Source organism: Apus apus, chromosome 5, assembly GCF_020740795.1.
Source record: "Apus apus isolate bApuApu2 chromosome 5, bApuApu2.pri.cur, whole genome shotgun sequence".
NCBI lineage: Eukaryota > Metazoa > Chordata > Aves > Apodiformes > Apodidae > Apus > Apus apus.
Window position 1 is genome coordinate 25,440,389 of NC_067286.1, and position 20,769 is coordinate 25,461,157.

The window sequence follows — 20,769 nt, forward strand, 5'->3', positions numbered from 1 at the left end:
CTGTTTAAATAATTATTTTAAAAAGTTGCATATACTCTGGATTGTTTAATAAATCTTTTATTTTTGAATTGTTGTGGACCATTCACCGAAAGGAACAAATTATGTTGATTTTTTTTTTTTCTGTGTGATTTTTTTTTTCTTAAAGTACAGTGAAACCTCTTTTGCCTTGATTATTCAGGTAAAGTGTGTATATCTGTACTTTCCTCTAAGTCTCAGTGTTCTTCAGAGTGTTTGGTTTGTTTGGGATTTTTTGGGTTTGGGTGTTTTTTTTTGTTTTGTTTGTGGTGGGGTTTTTTTTTTGTGTTTGTTTTGACTGCAGCATTTTCACACATGTGTAACCTCCAGAATGTTACCACTTTTTGTCTGGCCTGGTGAATATGAATCTTGAGACTTCATCTATATGTTAGTTCTTGCTGATGTTGTTCTCCAGTAGCTCTCTGTCACTCATGGTTGTGTTGCACTAAGTACTTTACCCAAAATTATATTAAGGGTAATGCTATGAGAAAATGTGGGGTTTATCTCAGTGTTGTTCCATCTTGCCTGGATGAGCAAGTTTATATTATATAGAAGCAAAACTTCCATTTTTGTCCTGAATCTGGTTGTTGCAAAGCTGCAAGGTAGATTAGGAATCCTAAGAGCAGAAAAATGCTGAATTAGATAAAGTAAAAGGCTTAAAATAGCTGTCAGAATGGGTTTAACCTGGTGGAGAAATCAAGTTCTCCATAAGAGGACACTTGAAGTACTGGAGCCACCACTTAATTGCACTTTAATAGCTTTGTATTAAAATACAAGGGGAATGGGCTGTTGGGGTGAAGGAGACAGAAATGTGTCAATATTGGACCAGTGTTAGACTTGTATATCTGTTGAGAGAATGGGGAAATCTGAATGTTCACAGAGCCCAGCAGGAAGCAAGTGAGAAGAGGGGATTTTTTATTATTTTTCCTCCCCTTAGAGGTATGCTGTGAAAGCAGTGATGCAGCCTGGCAGCCTAAGCCCTGTTGCATTCAAGGAACAAAAAGCAGCAGCTGATGATGGCTTGGAAGCTGCAGGGTAGCTAGTGTAATAAAGAAGGAAAAAAAAACAGGGCCAAATCTTTGCACAGCAAATTGTGAGTCCCTTGTCTTTTTAAAATACACTACAGCTAAAGGAGGCAGAGAAAAAAAGGCTGATGCTGGATTGATTTTGGTAGTGTGCATCTGAAGGGAAATGGGGAGAAGGGGTGGACTTGTGCTGCTCTGCAGCAGCGCTGCACACAGAGCCTACCTGATTTAGGCCTAGCGACAGTTGCGTTGGAGGCCTTGGGAAGGCAGATAGCTCAGCAAGCGTGTTCTCTGTGTGACGTACTTGGGAGGGTGTGCAGCCTGCATGCTAACTGTGAGTGGCTGGGTTTCACTTCCCTTATAACACTTTTAAGAATGTAATGAAATCCCTTCTCAAGCTTTTATTTTGGGATGGAGGGGGAGAGAAAGGAGCTTTTGATATTCTTGTTGAAACAAACATTTTTTACCTAATTCTGTTTGCTGCCTTTTTATTTAGGCTGATTGTAAAGCATGTTGATGCCTTTAAATGCTCTATCATAATTTATCACTACAGAAAACTAGAAACTCATTAACATTCTAATGCTATTTATTTTCTTAGATCTATACACAGGGCAAACTGAACTTATGTTAGAGGGTCTTAAGAAGTGGTTTTGGGGTTTTTTTTTGTTCTTTCTGTTTTTGTTTGTTTATTTAAGTGGGTCTCTGTGCTCAGGAGATCAGGGATGCCAAAATGACAACATAGCATAATGAAGTAATAGCTAGTGAAATAACATATTTGACTAAAAGCAAATAAAATTCAAATGTAGAATTATAATGTTTTTTAGTAAATGTTAGCAGACTCTGCTTAGAACAGATCCTGTATTTACTCGAGAGGAAAATGTGATACCTTTCTGGTAGCAGCAGAGGGTCCCAGCTGCCTTTTACAGGGTTCAGAGAACTCAACAAAAGTCTGAGACTTATTTGCATAGAACTGTGTGAAGTTGCCAGTGTTCTTTCAAGAAAAAAAAAAAATCTTCTAGCAGGTGAAAGGCATTACATTTTTCTTCTGGTTCTTAAAATCTGAAGACAGATTAGAAAACAAACAATTGTTCTTTGATACTTTAGTCATGTTTACATCTGTTTGCTGGCACATACTTTTCATATTGTCTTCTGACAATTATTCAGAAGCCTGTGACATATTAGAGCCCGTGATCTGTAGTGTTGTAAAGGCAAGAATTTATGTATAGTTTAATTTTGAGCCATCTCACTTCCAGTTAAAACAAAAGTTCTACAAAAGATAAAATGAGTTCCTGTATTCTTTTAAGTATTTTTCAGTCTCATGAAATACAGAAAGCAGCTAGTTTTTTAAGTTTGTGGTGCTGTACTTTTATATACATGAAATGTCTTTTAATGCATGTGCTAAAATAATTAAATTGAAGAGGCCCATTTATTATAAGAACTGTGCCAGACAGGAAGTGTGGACTGTACTTTTTCCAGTATATTGACATGAAAGTTGACCCATAGTGTAAACAGCACAGGTTGATTTAATTTTAGTATTTTAATTATATGTCTTAAGTGATTATTTTTTCTCCTTGACCTTTTTATACAATCTTTTCCTGGATGATACAGTAAAGAAGTAGAGAACTCTTATCCCTGTGCCATAATAAGGATAAGCATAAAATAATAGTGATTTCTGTTCTGCCTGAGTAGCAAGCAGAAAAGAGACTTCACATGCCTGGCAAATGCAGATGCTTCTTTTCCTCAGTTGTCTTGTAGGTTTTCCAGTCTCAAAATGAATGAACGTGACTGGATCACTGAAAACATAACTCACAAGTCAAACTTCTGACCGGGTGGCGGAAGTGAAAGATGATTTGTTGATGATCACTTCAGTTAAGAGAGAAGCAGGGAAGTGCTCAGTCTCTTACTCACTGTAGCACACTGGAACTTGATGACTGCTGAAGGAAGGAGGTCTCCCTACTGCTGCTAGCCCAGTGCTCCTGCTTAGGCTTGTGCTTGCTGCTCCCCAGGACCTATCTGTGAATCACTTCAACTTTCTGCAGGGTGACACTTCCTCATCCCCTATTCCCCCAGCTGCAGAGAAGCTGGAAGAGAAGAGGCAGATGAGCACGTTTGTTAGATTAGGTGCCTGTGGGAGTGTTCCAGCTGCAGGATAAATTAAGTGAAAGTGGAGAAACTGGAGGTAGAACTATAAACTATGAACAGGGATTTACTTAAACCTCTTGATGTACTCTTAGTCTAATCTTTCATTGTGCATGCTTGAAGCACTGTCATTCAATTAACAGGTTTCATGGATACACTGAGAGGAGAACTTTACTGAAAGTACAGCATCTGATTTTGAAATAACTTCATAAATACAGAAGTATGAAAGATTACCTGTTGTTGCAAGGTGCTCTACTGTATAATCACTAATTGGAATTAATCTGCATTGTTTAGTGTTAGCTTATTATTACTTGTGTACCTAGCTTCTGCCTCCTATTTGTGAGAAGGTAACATCAGTAGAAGCTTGTGTGGCTAGTCTTCATAAATCTGTCATTGTAAATCTCCTCATTGCTCCTTAGCCTGTGATACTTTAAACTGAAAGTCCTTTTGATTGCAGGACTTGTCTTTTTTTCATTGTAAATACATGTTAAATTTATTTGTTCAAAAAATTTTCACATTTCGGTTTTCTGTTTCTTAACTTTAAAACACTTTGTGTAATTGTGTCTGTTTTCTGTCTGTTGCATGCAAGTTGTCCTTCATCAAAATGTGTTTGATGGGGATTTATTCCCTTAACTGGTGCTCCCCTTAAGTAGTTTTCGCTATACTTTGTAACCGTGGAAATGGTGTACAGATAACATTTTTAAGGTAGAAGAAAAAGCAGGGTGTCTAATGGGACCTCTGCTGTTCCGAAATCTCTTCAGCAAAAAAAAGCCCAGATTCTTGGGATTTTGTATAAATGTGACAGGAATCTTCTGTAATGCAGAAAGGTTTTCTAGAGTGTATGTATTCACTTTAAAATAGATTCGTTCATACATCCAATTTGGATAGTCCTTTATAAATGAATGTTCTTTCACATGAGTTCTCTCAGTTGTGTAATCACAAAACTTTGCTGCTCTTTGAAATGCTAGATTTAAGAAACCTTAATTGTTTTGCAGTCACTCTGTGCTAGCACTGAAATTGAAAGCTTATTTTTGCTTGCTGGTGCTATTCTTAAATGCTTGTATTTTGGATTGTCACTTTCACTGTTTCCTCTCTAACGCCTGGAAGAGTAAGCAAAATACTTGGTTACTTTGAGTCATGTAGAATACTTTCATCCTGCTTTTGCTCTCCAGAAGCAGAATCTTTCCCTTCCTTAACTGCTTGAGGATACGTGTGTGGGGGAAGGGGTGTGTGTTGATTTGTTTTGTTTAATTTCATTCCTCATCTTTTATTATTTTGCTGTTTTAACTTTTTTTCACTTGTTTGGCATTTCCCCCTGCTGGCAGAGAGAGTTAATAACACGTCTGTCTTCTGTGGAAATGGAAGGCTGTAGTTGTCCTTGAATGTCGCTCATATGTGGCATTGGCTGCTTTTCTGATTATTTTTTCTTTGTCCTCTCAACGTCTCTGGTACATAGATAAAATTCAACAAATTGTTTGTAAAAGTAGGAGACTTGCACATACCTGAAGTTTTCCCCAGTAGCACTTCCAGTGGTAGTCAGAGATACCTCTAGTTTTCTGCATTTCATACATGCAGTCTTGCAGCACTACCCAGTTCATCTCCTTTTGTACTCTGGACCTCTTCCCAAAACTCTCAGGACTCTTCTGCCTCACTAATTCATTGCTCATGCAAGCCAGTTCTTTCCAAGATAATGTGGATTGCTAAAAGGGGAAAAAGGGTTGGGACTCAGTAGGAAATTTCTCCCCATGTTTAAAAGAATAAAACAAGAAGTTAGAGATCGCTCAATTCTTGTTGAACTTGAGGAGGAAAAAATACTTTGAAAACTCTATACCAGTACTGTTTATAGTTTTTTCTTGTTCCTAACAACTCTAGTTGTTAATTACTCGGATTTGCTCTGTGTGTTCTTTCTAGAAAGTAGTCTTCAGTCCTTTTCACAACTCCTTCTCTTCTACCTCCTTTTTCCCAAATGGCTTTCTCTCTCTGAAAAGGAAAGCAGAAACTTCTTGGTGATCGAAACGAGAAATTTACAACACACCTTAAGAACAGTAGAGGTTAATGAACTGATTTTTCTAGGCATGTTATTAAAAAAAAATAAATATACATAATCCAAATCTCCAGCCTCCTAATAACTTCCCTTTGAATGTCTTACAAATTTTGAGACAAAACAGTGGGCTAGTACAGCTTGGAAGGGACAACTTCTCTTTTCTCTAGACCTTCCATCTTTTTTTTTTCCTCACAGCTGTATGTATAATTTGTAAATAAACTGAAAATAAAAATAAATAAATCTAGTTTTAAGACTTAATATATTAACAGACGTTTTTTGAACTTCAATTGATAAACTTTGTGGTTTTTTAAGAAAAACAAAACAAAAAAACCCCAACCAACTGACAAAAAAAACCCCAAACAATCACAAACAAAAATACACCACAAAAAAGGCCCACATTTCCAGCAACTTTGTGGAATGTGGCAGAATTCAGAAAAAAAAAATAGAAACAAAAGCCAAACTCTGCCTTCCACTGCTTTTACATCTTTCCATCATGTAGTTCAGTGAGTGAAGTGAGGCTTAGTGTTCTTTTTTGTATTTCTGCCTGCAGTATCATAACTTCTGAACGCAACAATGTTGTAAAACATCCCTATATGCTGCCTTCTGGGTACAAAAATCAAAATAGTACTGATAGTAATTTTCTGAATGTTAGAAGAGGTTTTATGGGGAATATGTGGAGCCCTTGATATCAAGTCAGGAAGAACTTCTCCCAGGCATACTGACAGTCACAGGTTAGAGAGGCAGCCTTTCTGTAGTTCTCTAGTTTATTTTTTCTCTGAAAAAACAACTGTTTCATGGAGGCCTTAATTATTGTATGGATGGAAATAAAAAAGGAGGGAGTTGAATGTGTTGTGGGTTGTTTTTGTTTTGTTTTAAGTAGTAGCAACTTATCTTCCGTTCTCCTAAGGGAAAAAGAGTATGTGTGTGAGAAGTGGGAGGATGAGTGTTTTAATTTAAAGATGGCTTAAATGGTTAATCCTTGGTGAGTTAAATTATGCAAACTTTTTCCCTTTCAAGTGTAAGTGGGTGCTTCCCTAATTCAAGAAATATACGAAGTCTGCTCAAAGAAGTGGGGTTTGTGTATGGGTAAAAAGTGCAAAGTGACATACCTTAAATCTGCCTAGGTGATTGGAGACAATCCTGGGATTTTGAAAGATACTTGTGCTAATTTTCCACCAGACCAAATTTGGCTTTTCCACCTCCTGGATGCCAGGAAAGACTCTGTTCAGAAAGAGTTACTAATCAGAGCTGTAGTCATAGGACAAGCAGAGCTAAGAGGGTAGTCTTCATCTCATAGCAAGTTTTGGCTGATATTCTTAAAATCAGGTTGTGAAATGTTTTTGCCTTTACAGTGGGGATGGTCTTTTTAGATGTAATGAGTCTTTTAGCTAACTTTCTATATGTGAAATGTAGTAGTGCTTCTGCAAAGATGAATGAGGGTGTCACATGCTTCCATTTAAACCCAGTGTTATGGTTTTCTAAACTGTTCTAGAGAAAGTGAAGCAATCAATGCCCAAATCAAATCAGATTCTGGTGTCTTAAACTCCAAATTGCATCTTTCTTCATGTCTAGTCATAGTGGCTGAAGGAACTCAAGGACAGAATTGGACCTCATAGTTTGAATCTTATAGATTGTCTTGGAAAATCCAAGGTCCCTGACCATTTTATTTCTCTACCAGTATTGGCTGGGGATAGGGAGGAGAAAGAAAGAGAAGTTATAAAGGAGTTGTGCAGATGGACAGACTGGAAGGCACAGCTAGTACACTTCAGTGCAGTCTGTTATCTTGGGCAATCGTGTTGGTCCCTTTACCACCTGCCTAGCACATGTTACTGGGTCTAACTGGGAGTTCTCCCATCTGCGGCACAATGGCAAGATCAGATTCCCTGAACTGGCACGTGGGAAGCTTGTTTTAATCACAGAAACGACAGTACCGGTGCTGCTAACATGGTCACTGAAACATGAGCCTTGTAATAATGTAATTTGAAGTAGCTTGTATACCCCCTGTCTGGGCTATGTTTGCTCTGCCTTTTTCTTGAGACTGCAGAAATCCTGTCCTATTAAGGAATACTAGTTGTTTCATTTCTGACTTGAAAATCATGACAACTTGTTTTCCTATAGGATAATGATAGAGTGCTCTCTGTATACAGGATGCCTTTCAAATATACAAAGGAGAACTTTTGCTTTGAGTTCACATCTAAAGACAGGTCCAAGGAAAACTTAAATCCCTTCTGAGTGCAATGTATTTTGCACCAAAAAAAAAAAAAAAAAAAAAATTAATGCTGTACTCTTAATATTGTCAAGCAAAGCTCTGAAATGTGAAAGTGTCAGATTCACAACTGCCTGTATACAACAATTAATTCTTTTTAATGTGAGTCCATCTTGTGTCCAGAACAAAACCACAGTCCGATTGCAAGAAGTAAAAGTAACACAAATATTGTCATGCAATATGTGCATATACAATTCCTGATTAAAGTTACGTGGTCTAACAGTAAACGTGATAGCTTCCAAAGTTAGGAAAAAAGCTGACTAAAAATGGCTACACATGGCTTTTCAATTCTCCTATTTTTTCCAAATGAGTCTCTGGTTACAGTAGCATAAGCTTTATTCTACAACTTAAAGGTAATAGTAAGTATCTGATTGATGTAACCAAACATCTTAATATGCAGATACTTAAGATTTATATAGTCTTAAACCTTCAGGTGCTGTATGCTAAAATGTTTAACATCATGTGTAATTCTTCTGATGTCCTCAGAGGCTACCAAGCCTTAAAGATAAGAGTTTTGTGTTTGAGGTCTTAAATTTTCCTAGGAGCCCTATGAAATGAGTAATTTTTCTCCTTATTTACAAACTTCAACAGAAAGTTTAAAGTTAATCTGCAGAAAATTATTTGGTTTGGTAATGATGGTATATTTTTCCTTACATATATTGTCTAGAATTGTTGAAAAAGTTAAGAGCCTTTATTTCGGGGGGAGGGTGTTACCTCTGTAATTGTATGTATATATCAGACCACCCTACTAATAACACTAATATCAGATTCTCAACAGTAAAGCTCATTAAGAAAAATTTAACTAGAATGTAAATTTTTATTTTTCTTTAAGTGAATGCTGATTTTAATTATTTTTTTTAATTATAATTTTTTAAGCTTCTGGTAAACATAGGTAAGCATTGCTATTCCAATATGCATGTTTTGGGAAGAAGGCAATGTTCTTAATAGAAGGCAAAGGTGGATATAGAAAGTTGATTCCCAGAGCAGGGAATTTAAAAATGCCCAAGTATTGCAGAATATTTGATAATACTCTGAGAGGTAGCCTTGCAGACTCATACCTCAGTTTACAGCCTGCATTTCTAGAGTATTCAAAGGGCAACATGAGTGAAATTAATAGCTGCGATTTTGTGATACATTTTTACTTGCTGAAGTTTTGCTTAAGAAACCCTGCAAAATGCTAAACTCTTGAGACTTCTCTATTGATATGAGTGATTGTGAGCTCTCTAATCCTAACTTTTTAATGTATTTGGTAGAGAGAGTGGCAGTGTGAGTTTGTGTGTATGCATTAATACTATTCTGGGTTGGTTTCCAGTAGCCACAAATGCAGTGAATGGTAAAGAGCAGAAACTACAGATTTAGTTGATCAGAAACTGTTCTCTACTATAAAAATGTTAAGAGCAATGGAAAATTTAAGTCCATTTCAGATGCTTGGAGTAATCAATCTTGGTTGTTTGTTTTTAATTTCATTTTCTGAAATAGGGAATTGAGACAACTTGCCTGCAGGCACAAGTTTTTCTGTGGCTCTCATTAGTGTACTGCTTATGAGGAAATCACTTATTTACTTGCCGTAGAGCTTAGATGTTGACCTAAAAAAAGAAACTGAAAACTCAGAATGAAAATAAATTATTCAACTAATATTTCATTCCTTAAGTTTCTCCTCTCTGCTAAATGAGGCAGAGATGGAGTAAAAATGCTATACTTGCATGTGAACAGAATTAAAGTACTTTGTATTTCCAAAGGCTTGACTTTTAAACCTTAACCTGTTCTAAACACTTAAGAAGTCTGTAGTAAATGATGTACAGAAGAGAATGCAAATGTATTTCAGTTCCCTGTCTAGGTCCTCTCTGAGTGACTTTTCCAAGGCAACACAGCAAATTGTTTGGATAGTTATGATTAAACTCCTGATGTTTTTAACTTAGTTCTCAGAAGCCTGTGGGTTCTCAGCCTGGGATTGCAGCCCTTCAGAGCAGCTAAATGCAACCCGAAGATTTTAACTGGGCAGCTTTATTCTGCACAGTTGAGTCTTGATGAAGCTAGGGTCTTGTTATGGAGGTTGGTCTGTACATGGGGGAAAAAGGAAGGAAGGAACAGTTAACCCTGCTGTTATTTTTAAGTGACAGTTTTCTCTTCAGTTTGTGTGTACTTGTAGTACAAGTATATTTGCATAAAAAGACTATTTGCAGATGTATAGTACTGTTGTTTTTGTTACGCTTACCAGAGTTGGTCATCTATAGCAGTGAGATTTTTTTAAATTATGTTTTTATTAATAGCTTGGAGATGCAGTTGCTTGTTGAAGAGGGATGGTTAGCACTTGTGTGATGAAAGAGGTTCCTCTGTAGATTTTTAGACCAATGAAATAACAGATTGATAGTAGGAGTTTGACTGAAGTTTGACTTTAGTAATGTCGAAGTAATGACTAAAGTTTTAATACTGAAGAAGGAACAACTAGAATTTGAGAATCACACTTGTCTCTTCAGCACCCTCAATAATGAGAATGTTTAAAAATCTGTAGCATCCAGCACAAGTACACTTAATTTGAATATAGCCTTAAAACAGTCCATCCTCCCCAGGTCATATCCTACCATGTTACCAGTTGGACATTTAAACTAACTTGAAACTGCTTTAAAAGTACTGTAAGAGCTGATCTTCTTGTAATATTATCCATTCAAAATGCACGGTAAAATTGGAGACTAGGGGAGCCACAATACATACAGTCACTACCAGCAGTAGGCTTCCTGTTTTCTGTTCTTTGTGTTCGTCAGTAACCCAGTTGTGCTGGTTAGTAAATGTAAACTCCTCCACTTGTGCTGGTCTCTACTGAGCAAGAGGCTTTCTACTGCTGTGTCTATTTATAAGTCTGGGGCTTAAACTTCAGCTCTGTGATGGCTTGTGTGTGGATAGAAATGTATCTGCAAAGATCTTGTTAGCTGTGGACTTGAAGCTTAAAATAGGCTAATATTCTAGTATTTTACTAGAATATTGGAGTATTTGGGAGGCTTTTTTTAGTATCAGGCAAAGTAATTGAACAAATGAGTTATCATTTTACTTAAGCTGTCTTTTTAGGACTCTGACTCATGAGTTTTTTATGATTCATATGAGGATGATTTAAGAGGTACTACCTTGCTCTGCTGCTAAATGTTGTTCTTCCCATGGCACAGGCAGTGTAATGGGTAGTGTATCTTCTCAATCACCACAGTTCATGACCTAGCATATTAGCTTAAACTGCCACTGATTTCAGTTTACATTATTACTTTGGGATTTTGAGCTCTAGTGATTGTGCTGACACACCACTTGCTCTACCATCTTTGTTGTGTTGGTATAACCTATAGCAGATGGGCGAATATCTGGTGTGGGAAACCTTATAATATTTAGCTGTGGCAACTGACAGGGATTGTGATTTAGATGATAACTATGATAGAGAGGAGGTATTTCCCTTGAGGGATGGGAACACGAGCCTTGCACAGAACTAGAAAGGCTTCTACCTGTCATCTCTTCTTCACCTAGTGACAGTAATAGTTTATATGTTAATCCAGATTAGAATTGTAGGTCTCCTTTGCTTTCCCTCCCATGGCAAACATTTTCTGAGTGTTACTTTATAATTAGCTTCAGCATCTTAAAAAATGCCAAAATTCAAACACTTAAAAAATGGAAAAAAATTAGGAAAAAACAGGAAAACCCTCTCCAAAACCCAAACTCCCCCCCCCCTTTCCAAATCTTTTGAGTTTTCCTTTTCTGTTTCAAACTGTAGTTAAGCTGTTTGTAATTATGTTTTTTTTGTTGTTGTTGTTGTTTTTCTCTTGTAGGAGAGGGTAAAGAGCTGAAGGCAGTAACTTTCTCAAAACCGGTAAGTATTTCATCCCAGGGCTAAGGTGATTTACCTAAAAATAATTACACTAATTGCTGGCATCCATTCTTGGAAAAGTCTGATATTAACTGAAACTGAAAACCTATGTAGTCTTATATTTGGGAGTTAAAGCTTAAAAAGCAAATATTACTGATGGAAGCCTCAGTCCTTAATAAACATAACTGTATGGCTGAGATTTGGGTCCAAGGGTCTGTAAGTACAGTAGACATTTAAATTCATCTACTCAAAAATAGTGTTCATGATTTTTGTCTAATGGAAAAAACATATATATGAAGGGATTTTTGGCAGGGAAAGACTCCTGTCTGAAGTTCTGACTTACTCAAAGTCCTTACATACACACAGAAGGCAGTCATGGCTTTTTGTATGGCCTTGCTTTTGTTTGTGTATATATGTATATCTGCACCTTCTCAGCTGTGTTTCAACTGTAGTTTCCAAAAGAATGATAGTTTAAATAGCTTTGTGATAACTTTAGAGGTTCTGATATGTATTTTATTTAATTGGGATAATAATAATAATAATGGTACTAAAGAGGAAACCAGAAACTAAAGGCACTGGAATAACATAATGCGCTTAAGTTATTAATATAGAGTTTAAGGTTTCATTCAATCTCTGAATATTTATATAGTATATAAACTTCTACTACCTTAACTGTGGTATTTTGGGGTACTTATCTGAGCATGAAATTTTAAGTCTTAAAGCAATCACATAAGAAATAAAAGATTATTTACAACAAATGCATATGAGCAAGAAATTGAATGGAGAGTTGCTGCCTCCAGTAGTTGAAATCAAGCCAAGGAATAGCAGATTTACCTCTTGCTTGCAGTGCTCTTTTTGGCTGAAGCTTGGAAGTATGTCTGGGTGTGCAATAGATGCATTTACTCCGTAATTCTCTGCTTTCCTTTTGGAAATCACTGATTCAAGTATTGAACAAGGCATTTGCATGTTTTAAAAGAAGGAAGAAGGAGTCAAGATTTAAAAAACCTAACAGAAGCAAAAAGAAATAAAAACAAGTCAAAAGTTTGCTAATCTCTTGCCTTTTCTTGGAAGCTTCAGACTTAAAAATTGAAATTAATTCTTCAGGATGTTACAGCATGATGTCTGTTTCAGTTTTATGTATATATTGAAGGAATAAATTTTAAAGAATCTTAAAATCTAACTTCTTTCATTACAATTAAAGAAAAATCTGAAATTGTAACAAGTATTGAACTGAATGACTAAATTGTTTTGTGGTTTTTTTGCGTACTCATCATAATATATATTCATCAGTAGGACAGTGAGTTACATTTGTTCATGTTTACACCCCTGTAACCATGGCTAGGATGAGCAACCACTTGTATCTGCAAAATGCTATCATTTTTTTCTTGAATTTCTTGAAAATTAATTTTGAAAAACCTTTCTAGGTGTTAGAGGCATCAGTGAAGTTAGGTTGGATTAGTTATGATCCATCTAAACTAAAATGTCTGTCTGTCAAATTGAGTTGTGCATTAATAATAGTTGCTCAGTCTTTGAATATTGGGGGTTTTTTTACAGAAGTATAGTGTAATTTTTCCTATGAACTGGTACTGGGCTTTACAGTCACGTATTAAAATTATAGATACTGTTTACACTCTTGGTTGAGATCACCATCTCTACTGCTGTTTTGCACTTAACTTGAAAGTTGGAATGTAGTTGTTGAGTTATACTATCTATCTATCTTGAGTACCTCCTCATTCATTGAAGACAAAGAAACTGTGGCCGTATCTACCTGTATCTTTATCCCGGAATTGACTTTCTGAGGCTTATGGAAGACTTTTTGCCTCTGCAGTGCATTTCAGTTTTCATTAGCCAGTTTCCCACGTGGTTTTCTGAAGCATGGTTTCTTTTGAAAGTGCAATGATAGGGACTTAATGGAGGGTATAGTTGTTCTTGTCAGAGAGTGGAAGTAATAAGCCGGGATTCTGTTTTCTCATTACAGTTTGTGGTAATAGAACAGGGAACTATATGTAGTTTCCATGTATCCCTTGATACAAATTACAATTTTATAGAGAGTAGTGATGCAAAGGCAGCTGTTTTCTCTCATCTGTGTCACATGTGAAAGAGGCCCTTGCAGAAGGTCATTTTATGTGTTGACTATAACAAGCCTTTGTAATTTAAATAAGTAACTTTAAGCTAACAGCATGGAGCACTGACAAAGAATAAGTTTAAATATATTGCTTTTTAAAACCTGTTTATAGTCTTCTGCTGTTGTAAGAAATTTCTGTTTGGAAGGAGAAACAATTAATTAAACAATTAATTCTCCCCCCCAACTTTTTATTTTCAGAAGCTCACAGACTTGTCCAGCACTTCAGTTTACTGTAGTGAGACAATGTTAAAATAACATTATCTAACTGGCAGGAATGATTATATTTTTACAGCCTACATGTCTAATATAAACTATCAATATCCTTTTCAAAACAATGAAATCGCATTATGGCCTCTGAGTTGACGTGTGCAAAAATTCTGAGCAATTAAAAAAAAAAAACAAAACTAGGAACTTTTCTAACATTCCATCTGTTTCTTAATATGTGGTGTCTGGACGGAAAAGCGATTGAAAAGATTGCTATATAATGTTTTCTGATGGCTTTTATATGTGTGTATTTATAGTTTAATTTTTACCAGTTTTTACACAGGTTCCATTGTGATTTGAGCATATGGGATAGAGACTGGAATCTTAGTTCTGTTTCAGAAGCTAATATTTTAAATATATTTTCTGAAAAAACATGTCCATCTTTCAAGGCTTTTAAAAATAAGGCTGATAATGCTTTTCTAGGTCAGAGGATTAATTTGTTTGTAGGACAAGTGAAGATAGTAAATTCATACTCATTCTACAAGTAGAATTCCAATAGAAGTAAAAGATTTTAAAATTAATGGATTTGAATAAGTCTTGTGCTGCTTTATATCAGTCTTCTGTTCCTTCAAAATAGCCAAAATTACGAACTCAGCACAAACTTTAGGCAATGTGTTATTAATATATTAATGTTCTGTCAGATTACATGCAGACCATCCCGTCTAAGGACAGCTCTCTAGTATCACGGAAGTATGTTAATGCAGTTTTTTAACAATTTATTGCTTTTTGGGTTGCAGAATTTTAGTCTCAAGAATATTTTCTCAACTACACAGATTTTTAAAACATTCTCAGCAGTTAAATTTTCTAATTTAATATGCAACTGCAATAGGATATTGGTAGAAAATAGCTGCCTGCAAACTAAGATAAGGGACAAGTATGTCAACTTTGGGATATGAGGGAAGGAACAAATTTGGCTAAACGACTCTAAGGCAGGCATTTTGTACAGCCTGTAGATTTCTTGTGTTTGAAATATTGTTTGTGTTTTGGCTAGAAAGCTGCTGTCGAATATAGTTGACTACTGAATTTCTGCTCGCTATTATCTTTTTTCAAATTGACTTCTCTCCTTGACTAACCAAAACAAAATCTTTATTTTTCTGCAGTACTGGTATTAAAGAGGAAACCAGAAATTAAAGGCACTGGAATCAGCAAAGACACTTCTAGAGAAAGTGGAGAAGGTAGAGAATGGAGCTGCAGACTCTACAGGAGGCTCTGAAAGTGGAAATTCAGGTTCACCAGGTAATTTATATTATTTTTTGCTTTATACTTTTAAGTAAATAGCAGCATTAGAATTGCTAATAGTATTACTATTAATGGTGGCATTAAGGAATAGTACTACAGCTATAATAATAATTTTTTTAATTATCTTGAAGCTCCTTTAGAATTTTATACTCTGCATTTTGACCCCACCACCTGTTTTTTTTTTTATCAAATATGAAAAATCTACTTATACTTATAAAAACTTATACTTACAAAAACACTCTAAAAACTTTATGTTCAGCAACTCTGATCTGGAAGGTTTTTCTAATACTCTGAAGCCAGCTTCAGTGTTCAGTTGACAGTGGAAGAATAAGGTAGAGGAATTTTCAAACAAAATGTGCATAGTGCTGCGTAGACTCATCTGTTGCTTCTCTCCTGGAGTGTCTTTTGTAGTAATTATAGTTACTTGTAATTGTATAGTTTTGGTAACCAAAACATTGTAGTACTTGGGCTCATAATTTTTTTAGTATTGGGTCTTTTTACTGATAGCCTGTCTGATGCTGTATGGCAGTAGAGTTGTAGTTTGCCATTCTGTTACAATAAAAATGGGAAGTATTACAAAAAACCAAAATGCAGTAAACCCCTAACTTAGCAAATGTAAGAGGACACGTGTATATTAATTCCTTGAACAGAACTGTTACAGCCATAAACACAGAGTAGCTGCCAACTTGAAATGTTGAATTTATCAATAAGATCTTTTTAAAAGACATTTCTCCAAGTATTTCTGTTGGATGTCTGAAACTCACAACTGTTACATAATGGATAAAAGCAATATGATTACACTGATTAGTGTAACCCATCATGCAAAATTTGGAAAATGTTTCCAAATTACTTGATGACTTGTCTAAACAAGTATTCTAGAAGACTTGTTCAGTAGTTGCTGCCATGATGAGCATAGTGCAAGAACTTGAATGTGGGTGGATTAGTAAAATGAAGCTCTGTCTGCTTTATCAAAATACAACTTTGAGCTAGGGAGAAAAACTTGGAAAAGCTAAAGATAAATTTCCAGAACTACAAGAAAACCTCAAACTCCAAGGCCAGTTTTGTTACAGGGGTAGAGAAATTCAGAAATTACTCATGGCATTTTGCTGCAAGCATTAAAATGTTTAAAGCCAGTAAGTCAGTAACTATTCTTTTCAAGTATGACCTGCTGTATTGTGATCAGAACTCTGGTCATACTTGTGTTTGTGTAACAGCATTTACCTCTTGAGTGCATCTTTATTCTTTTATATGCTGAAGATGATAAACAATTTTAAGATATTGAATTTTGAATAATGGTTAGCATCTGTTCATAATTATGAACAGGGATGAAGACTGGAAAATGTAAAAAAAAAAAAAAATTTGAAAAAAAAAAAGTCAAGATTTTTTGACCCTGTTTGTCTTAGCTTTGCCCAGTCCTCATTAAAAGTGAGCTCTGGACTGAAAACAACTTTAAATTTGGGTTTAGATGGTGAAACTGGTTTTGGCACCAAAAAATACATCTTCATATGAAATGCCTGAACTGCATTGTATCTCTTAATTTTGTAACTTAGCAATACAATATATCAGGAGTTGTGATGAATTGTCTCACTTGCATCTTTTACTTATCTCATATTTCTTTTGCTGGGGACTCTTTCAAAAAGCTTGCCAACACTTATACAGCTATGGTTTGTTGTCTCCTTGTAAGCAGTGGACTGGCATCTGGGAGGAGTGTACAGAGTTCAGCTCTGCACTGTGAGCAAAGCCTCCCAGCTTCCTGATGCAGTGTGTCACTTGTGACTGCTTACATAGCTGTAGAAAGTGATACTCAGTATAACTATTTTTGTTTGTGGAGTAGCTCCTTCATTCTTGCCAGTTCCAGTTAATCTCCAGAACTCTTTTCTGAAGTTTTGCTTAAACTGTCAGTAAGGACCCAAAGGAGCTGTTTAGATGTTTAGAAAAAGTTACTTTGTTTTGTTTCCATCGTTGAAGAATCCTCTGTAAATGAAGTCTGACCAGGTTACTTGCTACATCAGGGTACAACTTGAATATTTAGATATCTTCCATGTCAAAGCTATTATTTCTTGTCCTGAGAAGAGATGCATCAAATCAAATTAGTTAATTCTGCTGCTGTGTTGACCTAATTAAGTTTATTTTGAAACAGCCTGCTCTTCATAGTTTTGATCACAAGAGGTGTTAAAGGAATTATATTTAGCTATTCTCACAGAAGGGTTGGAGTTAATGGATGACTCTCAGAGCTGATGTGTGGAAAGAATCTAAAACATACTTTTTCTTCTTTCTTTTCATAACAAAAAAATGGGTAAGCTTTAAAGTATCTTAAACTTAGCACACATTTGGGGTGAGTGGCAAAGATACTCTTTTCCTATGATTGGATGACACAGTATTGTGTGATCCATAAATTCAGCAATACTTTATGAGCAGTTTACAGTCACTGACCATATTGTCTTATGGCTGAGTCTGTACAAGTACTTTGTATAAAAACTAACAAATTTGGGTGTTGTCAAACTGATGTGCCAGGAAGCTCTGAGGAAAAGTAAGCTAAGCATGCAAGCAAAAGAGTAACGTAGCACCTTCCCTCCTGTGGCACAGTCAAACAATAATATTCATTGTAGATAAATACCAAGTTACGCACTTTGAAAAACAATCCCAGTTTTACATCTGCAATAGAAAGCTGTGAGTTAGGTATTACCACTGCAGAAGGAGTTCCTGTAGTAGAGTACTTGAACGTCACATGAGTTTTAAACTTTGTCTCCAGATGATAGTGACAAACTAGAACAGGGAAGAGTACTAAGAGTGAACAAAGCAATGAAATGAATCATGCATGAGGTGACTTTCAATCTGAAGAAGTGATGACTGAGGGGGGAATATGTGGTGTGGGAAAAAGATTAATAGAGAAACAGTCATAGAATCACAGTATCTTGAGTTGGAAGGGACCATTAAGGATCATTGAGTCCAAATTCCCACTCCTCTTGACTCAGGTCAAGACTGGTTTTCCGTAATCTTATTTGCCCCTCATACTTGCATTATCAGGAAGGCAGATTCAAAACAAAAAAATGTCCTTCCACCTAAGAGTCCTGTAGTTTAACTTTGGAACGTATTGCCATGAAACACTCAGGAGTGTTTTCCTGAGTGCAAAAAAGTAATTAAGGCAGATTAATTGAAGAACAGTGTTTCTAGCTGGTAAACGTAAGACGTAATCCTTGAAGACATCAGAGATACAATTTTCTGAAAGATGGGAAATAACGCTCTGTGCTTGTCCAGCACAGACTTCATGCTGACGCCTCTGTTTGCTATTGGCTAGTACTACAAAGAAAATGCAGCAGGTAAAACAGTGATCTGACACAGAATTATATTTGTGTTAGGCTTCTTTAAAAATTAATATCATTTTTAGGATGTGAAATGAAATAAACTTCTAAGAGTGAGTTGATAAGGTCTGAATTCTCTGGGTGGTATCAATGCAGGTGGAATGAAACACATTTATTTCTTGCTTTTTCCTTGTTTTTCTCACTCCTTTTCCTTATTCCAATGAATAAATGGGGAAGAAAGTACAGACTTTATATTGTTCTTTGCATGTGTGGAAGGGGCATGGCAATGTGATGAATAAATGTGACTGTAACCAAAAAGAAATTGGTAGTTTTTTTGTTTACATTGTCTCTTCATTCTAAACTCTCATTTTCTTTGATGACAGCCTGGTAACTTTTCCTTGCTTAGCAATAGACAGCATTCTTCTGCAGCTGCCTAAAGGAAGTGAATGAGGAAGAATAGTGAATGGCAACCATCTGTCTGCTTTCCCTTGGATGTGGAGGGCATCTCTTCTACACTGATCTCAATCTCTCTTTGAGGGAGAAAAGTGGCAAAGATACTTCTCAACATGGGTCTTCCATGTGGTAACAGCCAAGCCAACAAACAGATGGGCCCTTAGTACTTGAAACATTCTGCTCTTGAATATACAAACAACTTTTGTGTCCACATAGTTATCTGTGATTGGTGTTTCTTATGACTGCAAGCAAAGAAGGCAGCAGTTCTAGAGGAGGTACAGCTATTAGATTATCTTATCCAGCTTGCTTAAATTATCCTTAAAAGGCATCACTTGTTCAAGAGCTGTTGAGGAGAAGGAGCAAAAGGGGTATCTTAGTGTGGTAGTTTTACAGTATTAATAAGAAGGGATTTGGAAATTATATAATACTCGATTCCAGGCCTTGCTATTGAAATGCTATAAACTGAATATTCTGCTTTTACAAAGGTTCTTAAAATATATTGACTTTTAAACTTTTAATTGTATTGTTGCATCTCTTTTTTTTCTAGAAACTGGTTGCCCAAATGAAGCAAGATCCACAGGTAACTTTATTTTTATGTTGTATTATTTACCCTTAAAAATACAGGAAGATAACTGTGCATGAAACTTGAGAATTACAGATATTTGTTGATCATGCTCTTCCTTGCTAACACAGTGTTTAGAAGAAAACTATTACGAACAAGTCTTTCAGCAATGGTTCTTGGATAGTTTAAAACAAAACTAAAACTTTTGCCTTTATGGAGACTTTTGCCTCGTATTCTTAATAGTTTAAATCAAGTGACTCCTGTGGGCTACGGTGCAGTTCAAACCTGCAGTAAGTTTCTGATTCTTTTGGAAGCTGCTCTTTATTAAATCTGCCATTACTAGAATTTGCTTTTTTCTTTTTTGAGTATCACAAGGTTCACAATTTTATGAGAAAAGATAGGATATTCTGTCCAAGAAACTTTGTCCAAATAAAGAATGTAGCTGCAGACTCTGTTTAGATTGCCTGTCTTAAGTATCCATCCTCAGCACTGTAGTCTCCAAAGAGCAGATACCTGGCCTTGGAATGTTTCAGACCTACTGAAGTTGGGTAACTATACTCCTTGCATATACAGCAGAAGTCATCCCTTTCCCAATGGCTGTGTAAAGAGACTGGTTTATCTTATACAGCAGTTAAGTACTCCAGTGTGCTGAATGGAGAGTTCTGTGGAGTTCTCCAACTAGTCTGAACTGTTGAGTGGAGGAATGAAGGCACTTGAGGTGCTTATTAAGTATTTCCATCCCCATACAATACGAAATGCCCTGTAATTTTCTAAGCTTGGGTGTTTCCCAGCTGAGTGGAGTGGGTAGACAGTTTTTGTAACAGTCAAGTAGTTAGACCCCTGCCAGGGAGAGATGAGCAGGGAGTAGGCTGGTGTTGGAAGATCTGCTTCTAGAACTTCCTCCTTCTGATGGGATTTGGTTAAGGTTTGCTACTTGCTGGGCTAATCTGCAAAGCTGTTTGCTTTCAGCTCATGTCTGCTGAAAGCCAGGTCATGCTGCAAGCAGCCATGCAAAGTTCCTGGAGCCAGGAAGAGTAAATCTAGTTCCTGCTTCCAGTGCTCCTAATGTATTTTTATCCCAGATTATTAAGTGGAATCTAGAAGAAGGGAGGATGACTGGTCAACATCTGCTTTTGGTAGAATCGTGTATTTATTGGAGAAGACTATCTTCAAACTAAGATTGTAATGCATTTAAAAATTATATGGAGGAATATAAAAATAAAGAAGTTGTCCTGAGCATGAAGTTCCTGTAATGATACTAGTCCTATGTTTTATTATTTCTGTGTAGCACAGCAAACATGCATAATCGACTGTAAAGAATTTACAGCAAAAATGAGAACAATAAAGATGGAAAAAGAGGAAAAACAGCAGAGAAGCTTGCTGCCCTGCAATGTTTCTGCAGAGCTTCACAGGCTTTAAACAGATTTTTTAATTTTATTTTTAGTAGGAAAGAAATAGTCCTGGTAAAAAATTGTTTCCTAACTGCATCTTTAT

At 36.1% G+C, this 20,769-nt stretch overlaps 1 protein-coding gene across 8 annotated transcripts in view; it reads left to right on the forward strand.

Moving 5' to 3' along the window:
- PHF21A (PHD finger protein 21A) overlaps window positions 1-20,769 on the forward strand; it is a 129,516-nt gene that overhangs the window by 20,014 nt on the left and 88,733 nt on the right. For all 8 annotated transcript variants that reach the window (XM_051622126.1, XM_051622128.1, XM_051622122.1 and 5 more), the window contains exons 2-4: window positions 11,293-11,333; window positions 14,820-14,955; window positions 19,261-19,293. In XM_051622126.1, coding sequence (XP_051478086.1) covers window positions 14,902-14,955; window positions 19,261-19,293 — 87 coding nt within the window. In that variant the 5' untranslated portion in view covers window positions 11,293-11,333; window positions 14,820-14,901. The remainder of the gene's footprint in view (window positions 1-11,292; window positions 11,334-14,819; window positions 14,956-19,260; window positions 19,294-20,769) is intronic.